This window comes from Mixophyes fleayi, chromosome 4 (assembly GCF_038048845.1).
Source record: "Mixophyes fleayi isolate aMixFle1 chromosome 4, aMixFle1.hap1, whole genome shotgun sequence".
Lineage (NCBI taxonomy): Eukaryota > Metazoa > Chordata > Amphibia > Anura > Limnodynastidae > Mixophyes > Mixophyes fleayi.
In genome coordinates this window covers 243,468,926-243,488,297 of record NC_134405.1, presented here as the reverse complement: position 1 = coordinate 243,488,297, position 19,372 = coordinate 243,468,926, and the positions used below count along the sequence as shown (strand labels likewise).

Below are 19,372 nucleotides of genomic sequence, written 5' to 3'. Positions count from 1 at the left end.
GTGTACGCTTGTAGTGAAAGCAGTTTGTGAAAAATAAAATGTGCTGCATATGCTTATTTTTCTAGGCTTTAAATGAGCCTTAGTAACTTGAGTGTTTGGAAGACAATTTTGTGAGCACTTTTTTTTTTCTCCTATGTGAAAACTGCTCAGTGACTTACTTTTTATGTTACTAGCATTCTAGATAAAAAATATTTCAAAATAAAATAGGTTGAAAAAAATTAAGTTCAATATATTAACAATTGTTTACAAGCCTTGCATTTTGGACCAAATTTGCACTGAACCACCACCAGTTGGCTGGTGTAAACTAGACAATTAGATGCAATGATAATAAATGAATTATACTCTCCTCTGCTTAGCACCACTTCATTGCCCTCCATGAAAGTGGTGGTGTGTATTTGAGGTTAAAGGAGCCAACAAACTGAAAATCAGAACATTCCATCTTGGCAGTAAGTTTTCATTGTCCAATTGCCTGTATTCTTTTGTAAGAATTCCATTTTTGCAGTATATAATACTAAATCTGTTTTCAGAGAATCCCAAAGTTGTTCTCTACTCAAATATGTACAGTCCATGTTCATGGATTTCTTTGTAATTAAACTTTACCTCATGATATTTATTTATTTATTTTTGTCTCCAGGTCATATCTTACTCCAGTTCGGGATGAAGAATCAGAATCCCAAAGAAAAGCTAGATCAAGACAAGCCAGACAGTCCAGAAGATCAACACAAGTATGTTTGTATGAATTATTTGCACATGAGCGATCACATAGGTGGCATAATATATTTACTAACCCATACTGCTTACAAAGAATGAACTATTGAGGTGTTTCGGGGCAGCACAGTGGCCTAGTGGTTAGCACTTCAGCCTCACAGCACTGGGGTCATGAGTTCTATTCCCGACCATGGCCTTATCTGTGTGGAGTTTGTATGTTCTCCCTGTGTTTACTCCAGGTGCTCCGGTTTCCACCCACACTCCCAAAAAACATACTGGTAGGTTAATTGGCTGCTATCAAAATTGACCCTACTCTCTGTCTGTCTGTCTGTCTGTCTGTCTGTGGGTGAGTGTGTGTCTATATTAGGGAATTTAGACTGTAAGCTCCAATGGGGCAGGGACTGATGTGAATGAGTTCTCTGTACAGCGCTGTGGAATTAGTGGCGCTATATAAAAAAATGGTGATGATGAATATATCAAAGACAGACATAAGTGTTCTTTGTAAAATGTGATGAAGGATTAGCCACACGGATCAATAGGATTTACTTAGGATTCTGAATGTTAATTATCAGGTTAACTATATTGAAGTTTAGATCTAAATGTGTTCATGTGCCCTACCCTGAAAGTTTTTGTGACTAGTTGGAGCTTTGCATGACTTTGTGCTTAACTTTGAATGTTGTGCTGTAATATGAAGTAATAGAGCAGAGTGTCTCAGCTTAAAGCTAATCTGAGAATATCACCTGACTTTTTCTCTGAAGATCTTTCATGGTAGAAGGGAAAAATTGGCAAAACAAAGTATCATAGGGGATTGTTTTCCTAAAGTGGAAAACCCTTTTTAAGTTTATAAATGGGAATAAGCCTGTATGTTTGTGTTAATGTTATAAACATCAACATAGAGCACACTTTTAAAACAGAATGTCATTAATGATTGGGGGGTTGGGGTTATCCTTCCTAATATAACACACTTCCATTAAAATACAAATAGCATCTTTTAAAGTCATGACTCTCTCATATACAAATGTAAAGATCCCTTTATACTTTTGCCCCCTGTATATCACTACTTTCCTGTGTGTGTGCGTGTATCTTTCTCATTTACACACACCCATCGGCCACAACATTAAAACAACCACTGACAAGTGAAGTGGTTAGTATCTACCAAAAGTGGTCCAAGGAAGGACAACTAGCGACAGGGTCATGGGCACACAAGGCTCATTAATGTACGTGGCAAGCGAAGGCTAGCCCACCTGGGTCATTCCCACAGAAGTTACTGGAAAAGTTGTGTTTGGGGGTTTTTTTTTTTTTCACCCCAAAAATCTCCCTTTCATAAAATATTATTTGGTGCGAGACAAGCAGATTCTTTATTTTACATTCTGCAACAATGCAAAAATGATAGTGAAGTCTGTGATCGCTCCACTTCTTGTTATACCATGATTGTATTATTCATGGTATCTTTGTGCTGCATCATTACCGATTTTACGTTTTGAAGTGAACTCTGCTCTACCCAGTTTGATCACTGTGTACTCTACAGGGTGTAACATTAACAGACCTTCAAGAAGCCGAGAAAACAATTGGCAGAAGTCGCCCTACTCAATCCAGAGATCAGGAAAGTGAAGAAAAAGAAAAACAAGACAAAGAAAAGCAAGAAGACAAAAAAGAATCTGAGAATAAAAATGATGACTACCGGTACAGATTTTCCCGCACTATGGAAGAGGTATTTCTTGTGTTAATTTCCAAGTAATATGGATGTAACCAAATTCATACCGTTATCAAGTGTTGTATATTTTGATTTCTTTTGTTAGATTTTTTTTTTTTTTTGTGGAAGTATAAATGCAAATATATTTAAAACTTCCTTAAATTAAAAAAAATACCAGATCTTTAGTTGCATGCAGGCCTTAATATATCACAAGATGGAAAATACAAAATATTGTATTGGGTGAATTCCAGAACACCATTATTAATAAAGCTTATTTCACAAACATGAGTCAATGGAAAACATGCTGGTCTTTCATTTCTGGATCCACACCAGTAATTTGCCCCATTAATCAAAGTTTTGATTGGGAATGGACAATAATTTTATGCAGCCTATTTTAGCTCATTCTGCTAGTGGTGGAAGTCCGCTTGAATATATATTTTTTTTGTTTCCTCATACCTTAATCGTGCCCCACATTATAGTGCAACACCCGAGACTCCCCTGTTAACTGAATTGAAGACTTGGCTTTGTGTGCTGGAGGTCTCTGTCCATTTATGAGTGATCTTCCTAACTACTATGAGAGGCAGAATTTGATTTAAGAAGAGGATAAGGTAGAAAGATAGAACCTGAGACAAAGTTTAGATTTTCTGAAGCTCAAATCCTATCTAATTTATTTTGTGATGTTCCTGTTTCTACAGAGGTACAGGTCATTATCCTCAAGTACTACTGCAGTATCATCGTCCACACCAACACTTTCTTCATCCACTAGTTCTTTATATTCTTCAAGTCAATTAAACAGGCCAAGCAGCCTAACTGGGCTCTCTTCTTCATACTCAAACTTCTCAAAGCTTTCATCAAAAGAACCAGAAAAAGGTAATATCTGTAGTTCTAGCTAGTCCTATTTAAACTTGCCAAAAGTGTGTTTTTGGTTTAAGGTTTGTGAACTTCTAAGAATAAGTTCCCTTTTTTTACTGCAAGTGGTCGGTTGTCTGTGCACTTTCTTTTGATATTTAATTTTAATCATGTAGTTTTATGTGTAATATGCATTTGTTAACTTGGTGACCGATTCTTTTTAGGCTTAACAAGGTTTGTTTTTGCCTATTATCACTTAAATATTCTAGTTGTGTATGGAATCCTGACAGCAAGCATGCTTCTCTTTTCTTAAGATGAAAAGAAAGAGGAGGAGAGAGAATCTGAGGACAAATCTCAATCAAAATCAATAAGGGAGAGACGAAAACCGAGAGAAAAGAGGCGATCTACAGGCGTTTCATTTTGGCAGCAAGATGTAAGAGTATGGTGATTGATTCCATTTGTGCTAAACTGTTTTTCTCAGGACCCACTGTGATAGTGATGCTTATTTTTTAGTCCCCTGGTTTTCTGGATTTTTTTTTTCTTACTCCTTTATATACTGTAATAAGAATGCACTACAAAAAATTGGTAAAATTCAAAATATTAGCTTTCTGCTTTGACACATTTTGAAATAGTCTTTAACATACTGTAAAATGAATGTGTAAAACTCAACACAGTAGACACTTCTACATTTATTTAATAGTAGCAAGCAATGGTGCACTTCAACAATATACATAATCGCATCCCTAATGCCCTCTATAACCACATACCCAACAACTACTCTTCTTGTGATAGGTTTATAACTACTGCACACAAAACACCCATGGTGGGAGAGGCGAGCTGGCCCACATGGAGAGAAGTTGGATCATGGATTGGATCAGTGTGTATGATCCCAGGGGTAGGGCTTAGCCACCTGGAAATGCAGCAGTGTCTTGGTCCCCCAGCTTCGTTTGCCTGTGCCTGTATCCGGCCTGAGATATGTCATCCTACTTATCCCTGATGTATAGTTGTTTACAGTGAAGCCATAAAATTAAAAAGAAGCATCATAGTTAAATCAAGGTTTTGCTAATAATGCCTCCAATCAGGGACTTGTCTTTTGACGGCTATGTGAAATCATCCAAAATCACAATTGTGAGTGATGATGAAGAATCTTGAGCAAGCAGTTTTTGGCTGCTGGTACAATATGTGGAAAAATGTATTACATACTTCTCTTAGTCGTTGCACTATGTTAAACCAGTTGTCCGATCAATTTGCAGTATTCTGCATAACTTTTTAGATTTCATAGCTTTCTCTTTGCCACTTTGGAGCTGAAAAGTTATTTAATTAGATCACTTTTTTGCCTTAGAGTGAAGAAAATGAGCAAGATCAACAATCTGATACAGATGACAGCACAAATAAGAAAGACAGTCGAGTAAGTTTTCTAAAATGATCTAACTGCATTTCTTGTTTGTTCCACAATACAGATGTTTGCTTTTATCTTAGAGAATGTGCTTGTGCTCAAGGGCTTCTTCACTATTAGAGTACCCCTTCCTACAATAGGCAGTCTCATTTCTTTCCAAAATTGCAATCAGGTGGGGGTTCCTCCACCACCATAGAAAGACAGCCAAGCCACTGGTCCTCTGAAATCTCATTGTCCCCAGCTTAGGAATTTTTTAAAACTTGCAAAACTAATGTTACACTCTATCAGATGTTTCCATGTGTCCCTTCACTTCGGCAATATTAGCAATCGCTGATTGTTGAGAAGGATCTTCTGGAAAATATATCTTTTACCATTTTGTGTGCAAGAGAAGTCACAGAACTTTTTACTTGATTATCTTGGTTTTAAAAATCAAAGATTATTTTTATATATAAGGGCCAGTTAACCTAAAACTAACTTTAAAAAACAAAATCATCTTACTCAAAGTATATACAAGTTTACATTCTTTAGCGCTGCTATATTTGACATTGTTTGTTACAAAGATAACCGCACTAAGTTTGTCAATGATGTCAATAATCAATAACCCCTATATTACTGAAAATATATTCGTTCCAGAATTAATCTATTGTCTTAATTGGAGGGTGCACCCTTACACTGATAGTTTTAGAGTATTGAACAAAGAAAAAAGAGTGTATACAGGGGCACTCTGGGGTATGGAGTATTAAAAATTACATTTTATTGGTATTCATTAAAATTGTAATATCTGGATACAACTAGCGAAAATATAAAAATTGGATACAAAGTGAGGGAAGTGAAAATAAAATTGCAGTTTCTGCTGCAAGTCGCTTGTATTCTCACGGAAGTTATTAAAGTAATAGGTACTGATATAACAATATTGGCTGCTGTGATGATGAATTACTCATACATCCTTGAGGTCATAGCAGAATAAGACCCTAATGATAATTCATACTTCGGATGGTAAAGAGTATTAATAATACCTTCATTATTATTACACAATATCTCTCAGATGTTGGCTCTCTGTAGTTAATAACGATGAATGCAAATAATCGTGCATGCCTAAATATAGTCTATGATCCTATGTTATAAAATTGTGCACAATATAGTACTTCTATGATGACGATAGGATCGTCTGTGGCAGGGTCAAAGCAATTACTGCACTGATAGGCTAACCGATCTCTGTGACCACAGAGAGTTATCTAAAGCAGTCAATAAATAAATCTATTAGAGCCGTGATTAGTAAAATCTTGTAGCGTATATAATTATCACGGCACACTGTGTAGCGGCCATATATTGACCCGTTGCTATGACCCAATCTAGTATGAGAGACTATAGTATTGATCTCTATTATAAAATGAGTATTATTATAGTTCTGACTTTATGGAAATCTGGTGTGCATAGGAAGAATGCCTTCCTTATGCTGAACCTTAACTCTGCTATCTTTAGTTCTGATCAGCTTCCACAATGTAAATGTTAGCTGTTTTATATTAAGATACTTGCATTTTACATTTAATGGTCTCTTAAACTATTTCATGTGCTTTTGCATTCCTAGTGTTCACACTGGAAACCGTTAATCCCTTCATTTATTGCACTTCTATTAAAGCAGTGTTTTGCTTTCTTAATGCCTTTCAATGTTTGAATTCCTGGTTTTTAGCTAAACATGTGCAAAGAAATATTTCCTAATATGTATGTTTGCAATGAAGCTTAAGTAAACACATGGAGAAATTATTTACAAGTCAGGATGTTTCACATTTTTTTAAATTCAAGACACCCCTATTCCTGATGGAGGGTAAAGCATACTATGTAATCTGTTATGTGCTCAAGAATGCTTACAAGTAGACAAAGTGTAAAAGTAAAAAAATCAGCCACATTGATCCAAGATAGAAACTATACAAACCCTGTATTGCCAAAAAGTAAGCTAGTTAAATGGTTGATCACTGCAAGATTTTGGCAGCTATTTAAAAGTTTTTGGTGGCATTGATAAAGCAAAAAAAGTACAATAGGAGAATTGACTTACCTAGTATGTTGATACCCATTGTTACAGAGCAGTGGTTGCTGAGGCTTCATAGGTACAAATAGTTTATTGCATTGCTGTATTATATTCAATGTCAGTTTAATTATTTGTTTTATTTTTTCTTTCTAATATAGACGGACAACTTTTCAAGGTAAGGATTTACACTGCATTCTATAAATTTCTGAAAGACTTGTGTCCCGCTTCTGTGCAGTACATTTCTTCTATGTACACTGCAGAATGTGTTTGAAATGCTATATAGATGCCCTTTACTACATTATCTGTCCAGTATTACACCCTGTATTAAATTAAAGGGGTGTAGGCAGGGCTGATTTTAGATGGAGATTAAGGCACCCTATTGTAAATGAAAACCATCTCCCCTACATATGCCCAAAAAAACAAATAATAAGGATTAAACTGTGTGTGTGGGGGGGGGGGGTATAAGAAGGAAATAGTCTGAATAGAAGACCCTCCATGCTGATCGTACTTTCTTGTGGGGGGGGGGTTCAGGGCAGATTAGCATAGTTAGCATGTTTCCTGGTAGAATGCCTAACTGATCTGCCCTATTATTGTTTTGTGCTTGATGCTTTGGCACTCCTGCACAGATGAACACATAAAGCAGATGTAAAGTGTTAAATTTCTATATAGAAACATTTTATTTCCTTAAGTGTGAAGTAATAAATCTCTAAATAAATGCGACATTGAAACAAAATAATAGTGCTCTCTCTGTATAACAAAAATCTTTTCTTTTATGGGGTTTTTTTGTTTTTTTTTGCTCGCCTGTTGTACACATTTTGGTATGTCACAAAGGTGAGGACATAATTCTCAACAAACATAAAAACGATTTGAGTTCTCTAAAACCACTAGAAGTCGTATAAGTGAACTAAGGGGGTAACTCACTAATATGATGAATTAAAGGTATACTTTATATTGTATACAGAAGTATATTTTTACATATATTGAAAACTGGATACAAGCTTATTCTAAACCAGGTACATGAAAATCATGATACAGGATCTCTTTTAAACACAAATATAATTTGGCAAAAAGCACTCAAACCTGTTAATTTCTTGCATTATTCTACAATGCCATTTTGACTTAAGAGATTCTGTTAAGAGATTTCCCTCTGGTCTTGTTATGGCTTGTTGGGAGTCTTCCTCCAAAATATGTGAAGTCATTACGTGATTAATAAGGGAGCCACCCTTCATCTGGAAAGTGAATGACTTGTCCAACAAGAAGTTTAAACAAAATTCACTGGTCTTGTTCTGTTGCTTCAGTAATGTAGTGGGGGAGATGTAATACTTTTTAATCGTGCTTTGGGGGAATGTCATGTTGACACTAAGCAGCTTTAATTCTACTTTCACTTGCACCAACAGTTAGGGGACACTGCTCACCATGGGGTATAGAGGGCGCTGTGTGGAGTAAGGCACTAAAAATCTGTCTAGCCTGTTCCCCTCTCTATGCCCCCTCTTGCCAGTAGAATCAATTTTTTTAATAGTGCATACAGTGTATACAACGTTTTTACTTTAGATTTTATTATTTTATTTTATTAAGATAGGTGTTTACAATGGTGTCCACTAAAGGAATGCCGCGATGGGTAGTTGGTGAGAGCGCAGTCCATTGCTGAAATTAAGAGAGATGATCCGTGTTTGTGGATGGTAGGTGCTGATACTTTTTACCTCCTCCGCCCATGGTACTCAATCCTCTGATGTCCTTCACTCGGGAGAGACCTCTCCGTTACTGGCCACCACTGCAGGAGATTCTCGGGAGCCTCCTGGGATGCAAAAATTGGAAAGATCAGTCTAGGTTTTGGTTAGAGTATCTTCCTCCTTAGAGAAGATCTTTCAATTCTCTGCTCTGGGCAGACGGTGTAAACGTCTGGGTCATTCCCTTCTTTAGGATATAGGGGATTCTGACACAGATCCATCCTTCCCGGAGAATGGTGGTGGTCAAGATTACTCCAATTATGAGGATTTGTCCGTTGTAGAGGAGGACTCCTTTAACAGACAGGGAATTGAGGACCTGATATAAGCAGTAAGGCAGGTTCTCAATATCTCAGACGAGGAACAGGAGCCTGCACAGGTATCTATGTTCAAGAAAGTTAAGAAAATGAAAGTGTTCTTTCATCCTTCTGCCCAATTACTTGAAATTTTGGTATGAATCAAGACTTAAACCAGATAGTAAATTTTTAAAAATATCTAGGCGGTATTCACTTATTTATTCCTTTTCTGAATCAGAGATGGCATCTGGGGAGAATCATCCTAGTATTGAAGCTCCCATTGCACATTTAACAAAATCCAGTCTTTCCCTTGCCAAGTGTTGCTTGTTTAAAGGACAATACTGACAAAAAATGTGAAGTGAGCCTAAAATCTATTTACTTAGCGTCTGGAGCGTCTCTACATCGCATTATGGCAGTGACGTGTCATTAAGGCCATGGCAAAATGGGCTCTTGCCCTCAGTGAAGGCATTCAGGCAGGCTCACCTAGAACTGATTTGTTCCCCTTGGCAGACCATATTAAAGAGGCCGCTGAATTCTTAGGGGATGCTGTTGCCGTCTTTTGAAAAACTAATTGCTCAAACTACTGACGGTAAGAGACCTTTTCTGCCTGTAGCTGCTTCCAAGCCCAAAGGTAAGCAGTTTCTTTCCTTTCAGTCTGCTGGAAAAATCCAGAGGTACTTCATCGCGAGGGGTGAGTCAAAGAGGTAGGCAGGCTTGGATGGGTCGCCGTCCCACCCCAGAATCTGCCTAAAATCCATCTGTATGACTTATTGATTCCCCCACTGGAAATCACAGTGATGGGAGCTTGTCTCCTGCGATTTTGGGATCAGTGGGTCTCTTGTACCACAGATTCCTGGGTAAGGGGGGTGATATCCAGGGGTTACATTCTGGATCTGGAAGGGCCACCTCCCCGGCGTTTCCTCACCATCCCCCTTCCCAAAGAACAGATCAAAAGAGAGGCTCTTCAAAGGGCCATTCAGTCCTTACAGGTGTCAATAGTGATTTGTACCGGTCCCACACAAAGAAAATGGTTGGGACTACTACTCTTGCCTGTTTCTGGTTCAGAAACCGGATTTATCTTTCCGGCTTATTCTGAGCCTAAAAGATCTCAACATGCTCTTAAAAGTTCCCAGTTTTCTAATGGAGTCCATTCGTTTGGTGATGAACTCAATGGAAAAGGACGAGTTCTTGGCAACCTTGAATATCAAGGATGTTTATCTTCACATACCCATTTGGACAGGAGACCACAATCTTCTAAGATTTGCAGTGAAACAGAACCATTTTCAGTTCAGGGTCTTAACTTTTGGACTGCCATCAACTCTGCGGGTGTTTACCAAGGTGAAGGCGATTATGGTGGTGAATTTGCGTCTACAAGGGTTAAAAATCATACCCTACCTAGACGATCTCCTGATAAAACCAGACTTAGCCATTTGTCTTCAGTTACATCTGCATCTAAAGGCACCTTGCAGTCCCACGGCTGGGTACTCAATTACAAAAAGTCCATTTTAATACCAGTCAGCACATGCTGTTCCTTGGTCTTTTGTTCGACAACAGGTGTCAGCGGGTGTTTTACCTTTGGATAAAATTCAGACTATCCAGCGTCAGGTGAACCACTTACTGGCTCTGAGGAAGGTATCAGTTCTTCAGTGCATGAAACTGATGAGCCACATGGTCCGTGGTAGTCACTTTAATGGTGCTGATAACACCGACACTGACAACCACGATGGCACCAAAACAAAAATGACTTAGTCGACTTACAAGAAAGGAGGACTGACCTTAAGAATGACAGCTCAAGTGGGTGGCAGTCTGATAAGAAATCACGATCCCCAGTAAAAATGGCATGTTACTACGCCATTTTCAATAGCGATTTGTGTCTCACTGTTAAAGCGGCAATGCCGCTTCTCATCCCACCTAATTTTTAGACTAAGACTCAAGTGTATTAGGTGGGATGACAAACGGCATTGCCGCTTTAAAAACAATGAGACACAAGTCGCAATTGAAAATGACGTAGTAACAACATGCCATTTTTACTGGGGATCATGATTTCTTATCAGACTGCCGCTCACTTGATCTGTCATTCTTAAGGTCAGTCCTCCTTTCTTGTAAGTCGCAAAGTTTTTGTTTTGGTGCCATCGTGGTAGTCACTGTCGGTGACACCGGCACCTAAATTTCCAACCTCACCCTACATGGTATCTTGCTTCACGGCTTTGCAGTGGACTCATTTTCTGCCTCTTCAACAGGCAATTCTGATTCTTTGAAAGAAATCCAACGACAACCTGATAGCTCAGGTCTTCAGGTTATCTCCTGCAACACGCGTGTCCCTGTTGTGGTGGGTTGAATTCGTTACATCTCAATCAGGGAATGGAAAGTGGTGACTACAGTCGCCAACCTCTTTGGCTGGGATGCAGTCACTCTTCCTTTGTCCAGGTATCAATGTTTTCGAACTGAGGGCAGTCTTCTGGGCTTTAGTCCATGCTCAGTTCTGGTTTCAAAACAGACCAATTCGGATTCAATCGGACAGTGCATGGTGGTGGCTTGAGTTTTACATGTGCAACTTCCGTTTATTCATCCAGTGTCTTCATGGGACTTAAATTTGCTTCTCTTGGCACTGCAAAAATCACCATTTGAACCTCTAGAGCTAGTTTCTCTGAAGCTTCTTACCTGGAAGGTTTCGTTCTTTCTGGCTATTGCTGCAGCCAGGTGTGTATCTGAATCAGCGGCTCTTTCTTGTTGGTTGCCTTTTCTTGTCTTTGATGACAGAGCGGACTAGCGGACTTCGCCCTAATTTCATCCTAAAGTGGTCTCTAAATTTCATATCAACCAAGAAATTGTTATTCCGCTGGTCCGAGCTTTGTGCATTTATGTGGATCATATGTCATCTGTACCTAAAGCGGATAGTCTCTTGGTATTGTATGATGATCGAAAACGTGGTTGGCCGGCCCCGAAGCAAACTATAGCTAGATGGATTAAAGATACTATCCATCAGGCTTATGTTTCCGAGGGATCTCCAGTTCCAGAAGGTCTTAAGGCTCATTCTACCAGGTCGGTATTACCTCCTGGGCGGCGTGGCATGGGGCTACAGTTGAGTAGTTGTGCTGGGCGGCTACCTGCTCTTCCGTCCACACATTTACCAGATTCTACAGATTCCATGTCTTTGCTTCCAAAGACGCAAGTTTTGGCCATAAAGTTTCATGTGCCTCATGTTCTGAGCATTCCCACCAATAGTGGCAGCTTTGGGACGTCCCCATGGTGAGCAGTGTCCCCCAACTGTTGGTGCAAGTGAAAATGGGATTTTTGTGCTTGCTGTGAAATCTTTCACTTAACACAGTTGGACACTGCATTCCCACCCTTTGTTCTGACAGTTATGTTTGTTCTGTTGGTTGAGTTCGCCCTCTTTTGTGGCTTTGTTAAACTAATTCTACTGGCAAGATGGAGGTGAGCAGGCTAGACAGATTTTTAGTGCCTTACTCCACACAGCGCCATCTATACCCCATGGGGAGCAGTGTCCCCAACTGTGTTCAGTGAAAGATTTTATGGTAAGTACAAAAATCCCATTTTTTTAGTTGATATCTGAAAGTCTCAATTTTGAGGGTCCAGTGGTCCTTTTTAAGCTGCAGTCCCCACAAAAATAAAATAAAGCTTTATTGTATTTGCAGGTTCATCACAAAATAAGGCCACTTAAATAGTATGCTTTTCTCCATTTACTTACAGGTATCCCACAGCAACTACAGGTGTTGTATCCAGCGACCGACACGAATCAAATGTTGGATCTTCTAGTTATTTAGAGAGAGGAAAACTTGGTTACAGTAGATTTTATAAAGATGACTCCACAGACTTCAAAAAGGTAATAGGGTTTTAAAATTTGGGGAACATAGAACAAATCAGTAAATTGGGTAAATCGGGATTAAAACTGTGTGTATAATCTGTCCTCATACCTGTTTGCTGAAATTCCACCATCTAAGAGTTGATTGATAACTTTCTAGCTGATTTGGTCTATTTGTATAGATTGCAAGTAAATAAGAAACCAAAAATTATATGTCTCAATGGGGCTGTGATCAATAAGAGTGATAAGTGTCTCTCACTCACATACATCTGCAGTTGAGTTTAATGATGTGACTGGACATGAAGTATGCATGGTGTATTTATACTACTGGTTGGTTTCATTCGTTCAGTTTCTGTATTCAAAATTGCCTTTTTTTTTTTTTTTTCAGTTGTATGAACAAATCATGGTAGAAAACGAAAAACTGAAGGCCCAGTTGCATGACACCAACATGGAGTTGACCCAACTCAAGTTACAACTTGAAAAAGCAACACAGGTTTGGGTGACTGTTTGGAAGTTAATTTTTACCCACTACATCAAATTGCTATAAAGAAATTCAGCTACAGGCTTTTTCAAATTGTGCTCTTAAGAATGTTTAAACTATGATGTAAATATACCGTAAAATGTTAACAAAAATTCTTCAAAACTTTCAGTCATTTGTATCTATTTAGCAGAAGTATTTAAACTAGCTTATAGTTTACATGTTAAGGTACTTCATAGAAAATGACAACACCAATGTATCCTCTCTCTACTTAGTTCCCACTCTTATCTGGTTAATGTATCCTTCAAATGATTGCATTGATATATTGTTGCTCAGAGGTCATCTGTCCCCATCTTCTTTTCCCTTTCTATTGCCCTTTCTTTACTTGCAATCAGCAACAAAGCTGTTTAATTGCAAACGAACTTTAGGAATATCACAAGTAGTCATATAATATTTAAAATGTTTATTGGGCTTTGGTACTGTTCTATGGTTTGTTTTTTATGTTCTTAACAACACGTTATATAAAGAAAAATGAGAGCACCACTTTATTATATTAAATTTTGTTCCTACGGTTTTGCAATAATGTATGAGCAAATATATAGACCTATATAGGCACTAATACTGATTCAAATTTGTAAAATTATTTTTGCTTGTTTATGATTTCAGAGGCAAGAACGTTTTGCAGACCGATCACTTTTAGAAATTGAAAAAAGGGTAAGTTTTTCGCTTTTTTTTGGCTTGCTTTATAAAGTTATTGACCCTGAACAGATATCCACTTCAGTAAAAATGTGCAAATAATTATTTTTACAGGCGTTTTATGAATGTTGCACGATCCTGTTATGTTAGTTCAGGTTGCATTTTGGGATGAGGTTTTCTTACTGTATTTCACTTTCTTACCATGTTTAAAAATGTGTAAAACATGATTATAGTGACAGTACGCTCCTATAGAAAATTGAAAATGAAAAACAGGTTGAACTAGCTATATTTCTGATATATAATCATTAGTGTGCATGTATTTTTACCATTATATTATATAAAATCTATGCTAATCTTTCCTCTTACATTAGATTATATACTGAAGTAAATAAACAATAGAGCAACAATGGATATATTATAATCTGATTTGAAATGATTTATGTCTGAAAGGTAACCTACAAGACCCAGCATGATCCTGCTGGTATGAACGAACTGTTTAATGCTAGTTTAATATTTATTTTAGTGTGTGTGATCTCTATATGCAACTTCAGATTTTATATAGCCATTGTTTAATTGTTTATACTCACCGTAAAATCCCTTTCTCATAGTCTATTGGGGACACTGCAATATATAGGGTTATAGTAGGTGGTAGAAGAAGTTAAATGTGTGAGTGTAACTCCACCCCTACCCAAAGGAAGGATATTCAGTTTGTCTAGCAAAGCCCGAATGAGGCCATATTTGGTTAACTAACCACAGCACCACAGTCAGCCATACAACATTCAGAGCAACGGTGGGCGCGCAGTGTCCCCCAATGGACTACGAGAAAGGGATTTTACGATAAGTACAAAAACCCTTTTTTCTCATTCATCAAATTGGGGGACATTGCGATACATAGGAGACCTGCCAAAGCTGCCTCCTAAGGGAGGGACTGCTCTGACACGGCTGCACACAGAACCCTACAGCTAAAGCTGACATCCTGTGGTGCAAAGTCTTGTAACCAATAGAATTTTACAAACGTCTGAACAGATGTCCACATAGCCTGCCCGACACAGCTGTTCAGCAGAAACTCTGTGACAAGCCGACAAACCTCCAGACAACGGCTTATCTGACCGAGTAAGCCAGTTTGATGGTGGAGGTAATCCACCGAGCTGAAGAGACCTTAGATGCAGGCCAACCTCATTTCTTCGCGTCATAAAGCACAAAAAGCTGTGTGGTATTGCACAATCTGACTGTGCAGTGCACCTAAGGGCCCTGACCACATCTAGAAGCAACCAGGACTGATCTAGTGACCTAGAACTTTAAGGAAAGCAGCAACAATAATTTCCTGATTTAAATGAATGCGGAAAACTACCTTAGGAACAAAGGAGGGCTTAGCACGAAGTGCCGCCCTGTCTTTGGGAAAAACAAAAAAAAGGTGTTGGGGGGGCGGGGGCAAGATAAAGCCCCCACCTCAGAGACCCAGTGTGCTGAAGACGGCGCCAAAAGAAACGCCACCTTCCAAGTAAGGTAGCAAAGCTTCACAGACTGTAAAGGCTGAAATGGTTCTTTAATCAAAGCCTGGAGAACCAAATTCAAGTCCCACAACTCGACAGAATGAATGAATTGGAGGCAAGATATGATGCGCCCCCTGTAAGAAAGTGTGAACTTCTGTCAGGGATGCCAGTTTACACTGGAAATGAACAATGCTGAAACCTACGATTTTGACAAGCATAAACGCAGCCCGTTGTCCAAACCAGCTTGAAGGAAGGCCAGCAACCTAGAGAGCTTGAAATGGGAAGTGTGAAAGTGATTTGATTCACACCATAATACATAAGTTTTCCATGTTCTTTAATAATTGGCTGCCAATTAAGGCTTCCTAGCCTTGACCATGGCCTTAACTACTTTAGTTGAAAAACCCTTGGTTTTCAGAATCATGGTCTCAAAAGCCACACAGTTAGTCAGCCGACCTAATGAGTGACACCGAAGGGGACTCTGAGTGATTAAGTCTGGTCTGAGAGGTAGTCTAAATAGAGGTTCTACATCATTCCTAGCATATCTGAGTACCAGGCTCGCTGAGGCCAGTCTGGAGCCACTAAGATGACCTTCACATGTTCCCTCTTGAGTTTTTTGGGAACCTTTGGGATCATAGGAAGAGGAGAGAATATGTAAACTAGGTGAAACTGCCACGGAATCACTAGAGCATCCACGAATCCCGCTACAGGATCCCTAGTTTTTGAGCAAAAGAGGGGAATGTTGAAGTTCAACCGCAAGGACATCAGATCTATTTCTGGACAACCCCAGCGTTGAACCAGGAGATCGAAGACTTCGGATGACGGGTCCTTTCTCCCGGATGCACTATATTTCAGCTGAGATAATCAGCCTCCCAGTTGTCTACTTCTGAATTGAATATTCCGGTATAATTGGAATGTGTATCTCTGCCCACATTATCCTGGTCGCTTCGCTCATGGCACTGCGCGTGCCACCCTGATTGAGGTACGCTACTGCCATCGCATTTTCCGACTGGACTCTGACTGGCTTTCTGCGCAGAAACACATGAGCCTGTACCAGCACCCTACAACCATGCTCCTCCAGGAAGGATCTGGTCATCTGGATGTGCAGTGACAGGATCTGAGCAGATGGAGCCTTCAAAAGAAGGTCGTCCAAGTAAGTAATCACTGTGACACCCTGGAAGTGGAGCAGAGCCTCCATTACGGCCATCACCTTTGTAAAGACCCTCGGAGCGGCCGCTAGAAAGGAGAGTAACGCCTTGAATTGGAAATGATTTTCCTTTACTGCAATGTGTAGTAAGCATTGATGGACCTGCCAAATGGGAATGTGCAAGTAAGCGTCCTTTATATCCAGGGAAGCTAAAAACTCTCCCTGTTCCATGGCCGCTATCACTGACCCGAGACGTTCCTTCTTGAATCCCTTGACACCGACGTCCATATTTGGGACTAGGAAAAGGTTTAAGTAAATCCCCAAACTTCACTCCGGTGGTGGAACTAGAATAATGAATTCCTCGTCGAGCAGCTGCTGGATTGCTATTTGTAGGGCTTTGCGTTGAATACCGCAGGCTGGAAGCCCTGTGGTGAAAAAAACGGCAACGAAAAATCTGAGGTAAGTCTGACGTACCCCCTCGTGACAATGCCCCTGATCCATGGGTCTAATGAGTCCAGCCACCTGCCCGGAAAAAGCAGTATAAACGTGACCCCACTACAGCTCTGTGTATGGAGGTCACGTCATGCTGAGGCCGACTGTCTGTTTGGGATGTCCTATGTGTGATGTTCCCCGGCCCCTACGAAAACCGCCTCTAGCTCGAGCATTTGGCACGGGATTCTCTGGATCTGTGGAAGGGGCGAAAGACCACGCCTAAACAACCTACGTTCCGGCTGTAAGTAACAGCCAAAAATGGGCTTTTACCTCCCGTAGCCTCCAAAATGAGCTGGTCTAATCTGGCTCCAAAGAGGGAGATGCTGTCAAATGGTATTAGCGTCCGTGGACCAAGAACGCAACCATAAGGAACGTTTGGCTTCTATGACTAACGCAGAGAGCTTAGCCGCGACAGAATGAACATCCAATGATGCCTGCCCTACAAACTCTGATGCCTCTCTAATTTGATCGGAAAGTGTATTCGTCGTTAGGGGCTTGATCCCAGAGACCTGTGGACAACTGCTCTGCTCATGCTTGGATAGCCTTGTTGACCCAGGCCGTTGACATGGCTGGCCTGAAAATGCTACCAGCTGCTTCATAAGTCGACCGGAGCAAAAAACAAACACAAAAAAAACAATTTTTTTTTGTTTGTGGCGTCCTTGAGGGAAATAACCCGGTCAACTGGTAAAGTGGTTGTTCTAGTCAACCAGACTATGGGGCTTTGGGAGGGTCCACTCTTGGAAGAGCTTCCCATTTGTCACAATCTTCAGCTGGAAGAGTATAGAGTTTTAAGCTTTCTTGGCCTGCTAAACCGCCGATCAGGCTTTCTCCAGGCGTCTGAAGTAAGGAGAAAGGAAATACGTTTTATCTGCTTTTTAAACAGAAAACGAGCTTCCCGGGATACCTCTGGAGTAGCCTAGTGTCTGGTGCACTCCCAGCACCAGGTCCTTTACCCCTTGCACTGTGGATGAATCTTCGACACTAGGCGAACCATCTTCCCCATAATCTCTGTGAACCTCACCTTCTTCCTCTGATGATACATCTGAAGTGGACATTAAATCTCTAGCTTCCTGCGAGGCCTGATGCTTATGGTCTCTTAACAGAGTTCAGTAAGCGTTCCGGTGAGGAAGTAGCTGCAACTAAACCCTGGGCCGAAACTGTAAGAGTCTGTGCTAAAGAGTATTTGCAGTGTCCCCCAATTGGACGTATGAGAAATATCATTGTTGGGTCACTTGCATCACAGTCCCCCCCCAGTGCACTTTGGCCTGCACTAGGTGCAAGCTTGGAGAGCAGAGCTCAATTGACGTAATTTTACAATAGCCATTCTGGTTATCCCGAGCTGGATGTCACGAAGGGCCAGAACAGAGTTTGACAGTTCACACAAGCTGTGTTGAAGTGCTGATAGCCAGTGCTATTTCAGTGCAAAGCTAGACTTGCACTGCTAAAGCCAGCAGTGAGGAACTTTGTATTATAAACAGCAATCCTTTATTGGTTGCTGGCACTTCAATCCTACCAGGGGTGTAATGACTAGACACCTGCTCGCATGTGCTGATTACCCAAAGAAGGTCATGTTTATATTTGTTGGGCAGTCCCATGCCTAACAATTTTATACACGATTTTTATAATTCTGTTTTTTGGTTTTTTTTTCTTCTTACAAAATTGCCAGCTTCTGACAGTTGTCCAATTTTTGGGGGATTTTCAGCCCTACTCTAAGGAATGTTTGTTCCAGATTCCGAAATTAGTGCATTAAAACAGGAACACTGAACTTTCTTGATGCAGTCAGAACTTACAAAATTGTCAGTTTGTATGGCCACTGTGTTTACCATAGTTTACATCCATCCGCTGTGTCCCTATATTATAGTGAATGCAGCCTCACTCTGGTAAAGAGGAACCGGAATCGCCAGTTTTATATGTACTCTTCGCTAAGTTGCTCCAACAAGATCTGACAATATTGTCTGTATGTTGTATTCTCTTTTCTGTATTGTGCAATGATGGAAAAAGCACTCGCACTAGATTTGTTCATGTCGACCACTCTTTCAGATCTTTCTGAAAGAGGAAGAAGACCTTGTGTTTGTAAATTGTATCACTGATAGTTGATAGAGTAAATCTTCAAATATACATCCATAATAAATAAAACCTGTTAGAGGACAATTATGTACAGGGAATTTTAAATATGAGCTTCCTTTTTAAAAGCTTGTAGTATATTGCTGATCAAATAGTCAAAAAGGGTAAAACTTTTGCTACCAGTTGCACAGCACAATTCTGCACTCCTTTTTGTATCCTACAAAGTGTATTCATTAAGATATCTTGAGTGTTTTGCTCAATGTTTGCATGTTACAAATTGAATACATTTTAGAGAAATCTGTTAAATTGACATGGACATGTTTACATTAGGAAAGAAGAGCTCTGGAGAGACGGATATCTGAGATGGAAGAAGAACTTAAAGTAAGTATTTGTAATTAAAGAGCAATATGAAATCACATTAAAATGAAATTCTGACCTGGATGAAAAGGGCAAGCTGACTTTAGGTTTTGTCATTACTTAAAGCATTGTT

The 19,372-nt window shown here is 39.7% G+C and overlaps 1 protein-coding gene across 2 annotated transcripts in view; it reads left to right on the top strand.

The window, feature by feature from the left end:
- PPP1R12A (protein phosphatase 1 regulatory subunit 12A) overlaps nt 1–19,372 on the top strand; it is a 98,715-nt gene that overhangs the window by 72,943 nt on the left and 6,400 nt on the right. For both annotated transcript variants that reach the window (XM_075209592.1, XM_075209591.1), the window contains 10 exons: nt 635–725; nt 2,237–2,419; nt 3,097–3,271; nt 3,565–3,683; nt 4,593–4,658; nt 6,831–6,847; nt 12,404–12,536; nt 12,904–13,008; nt 13,660–13,707; nt 19,213–19,263. In XM_075209592.1, coding sequence (XP_075065693.1) covers nt 635–725; nt 2,237–2,419; nt 3,097–3,271; nt 3,565–3,683; nt 4,593–4,658; nt 6,831–6,847; nt 12,404–12,536; nt 12,904–13,008; nt 13,660–13,707; nt 19,213–19,263 — 988 coding nt within the window. The remainder of the gene's footprint in view (nt 1–634; nt 726–2,236; nt 2,420–3,096; nt 3,272–3,564; nt 3,684–4,592; nt 4,659–6,830; nt 6,848–12,403; nt 12,537–12,903; nt 13,009–13,659; nt 13,708–19,212; nt 19,264–19,372) is intronic.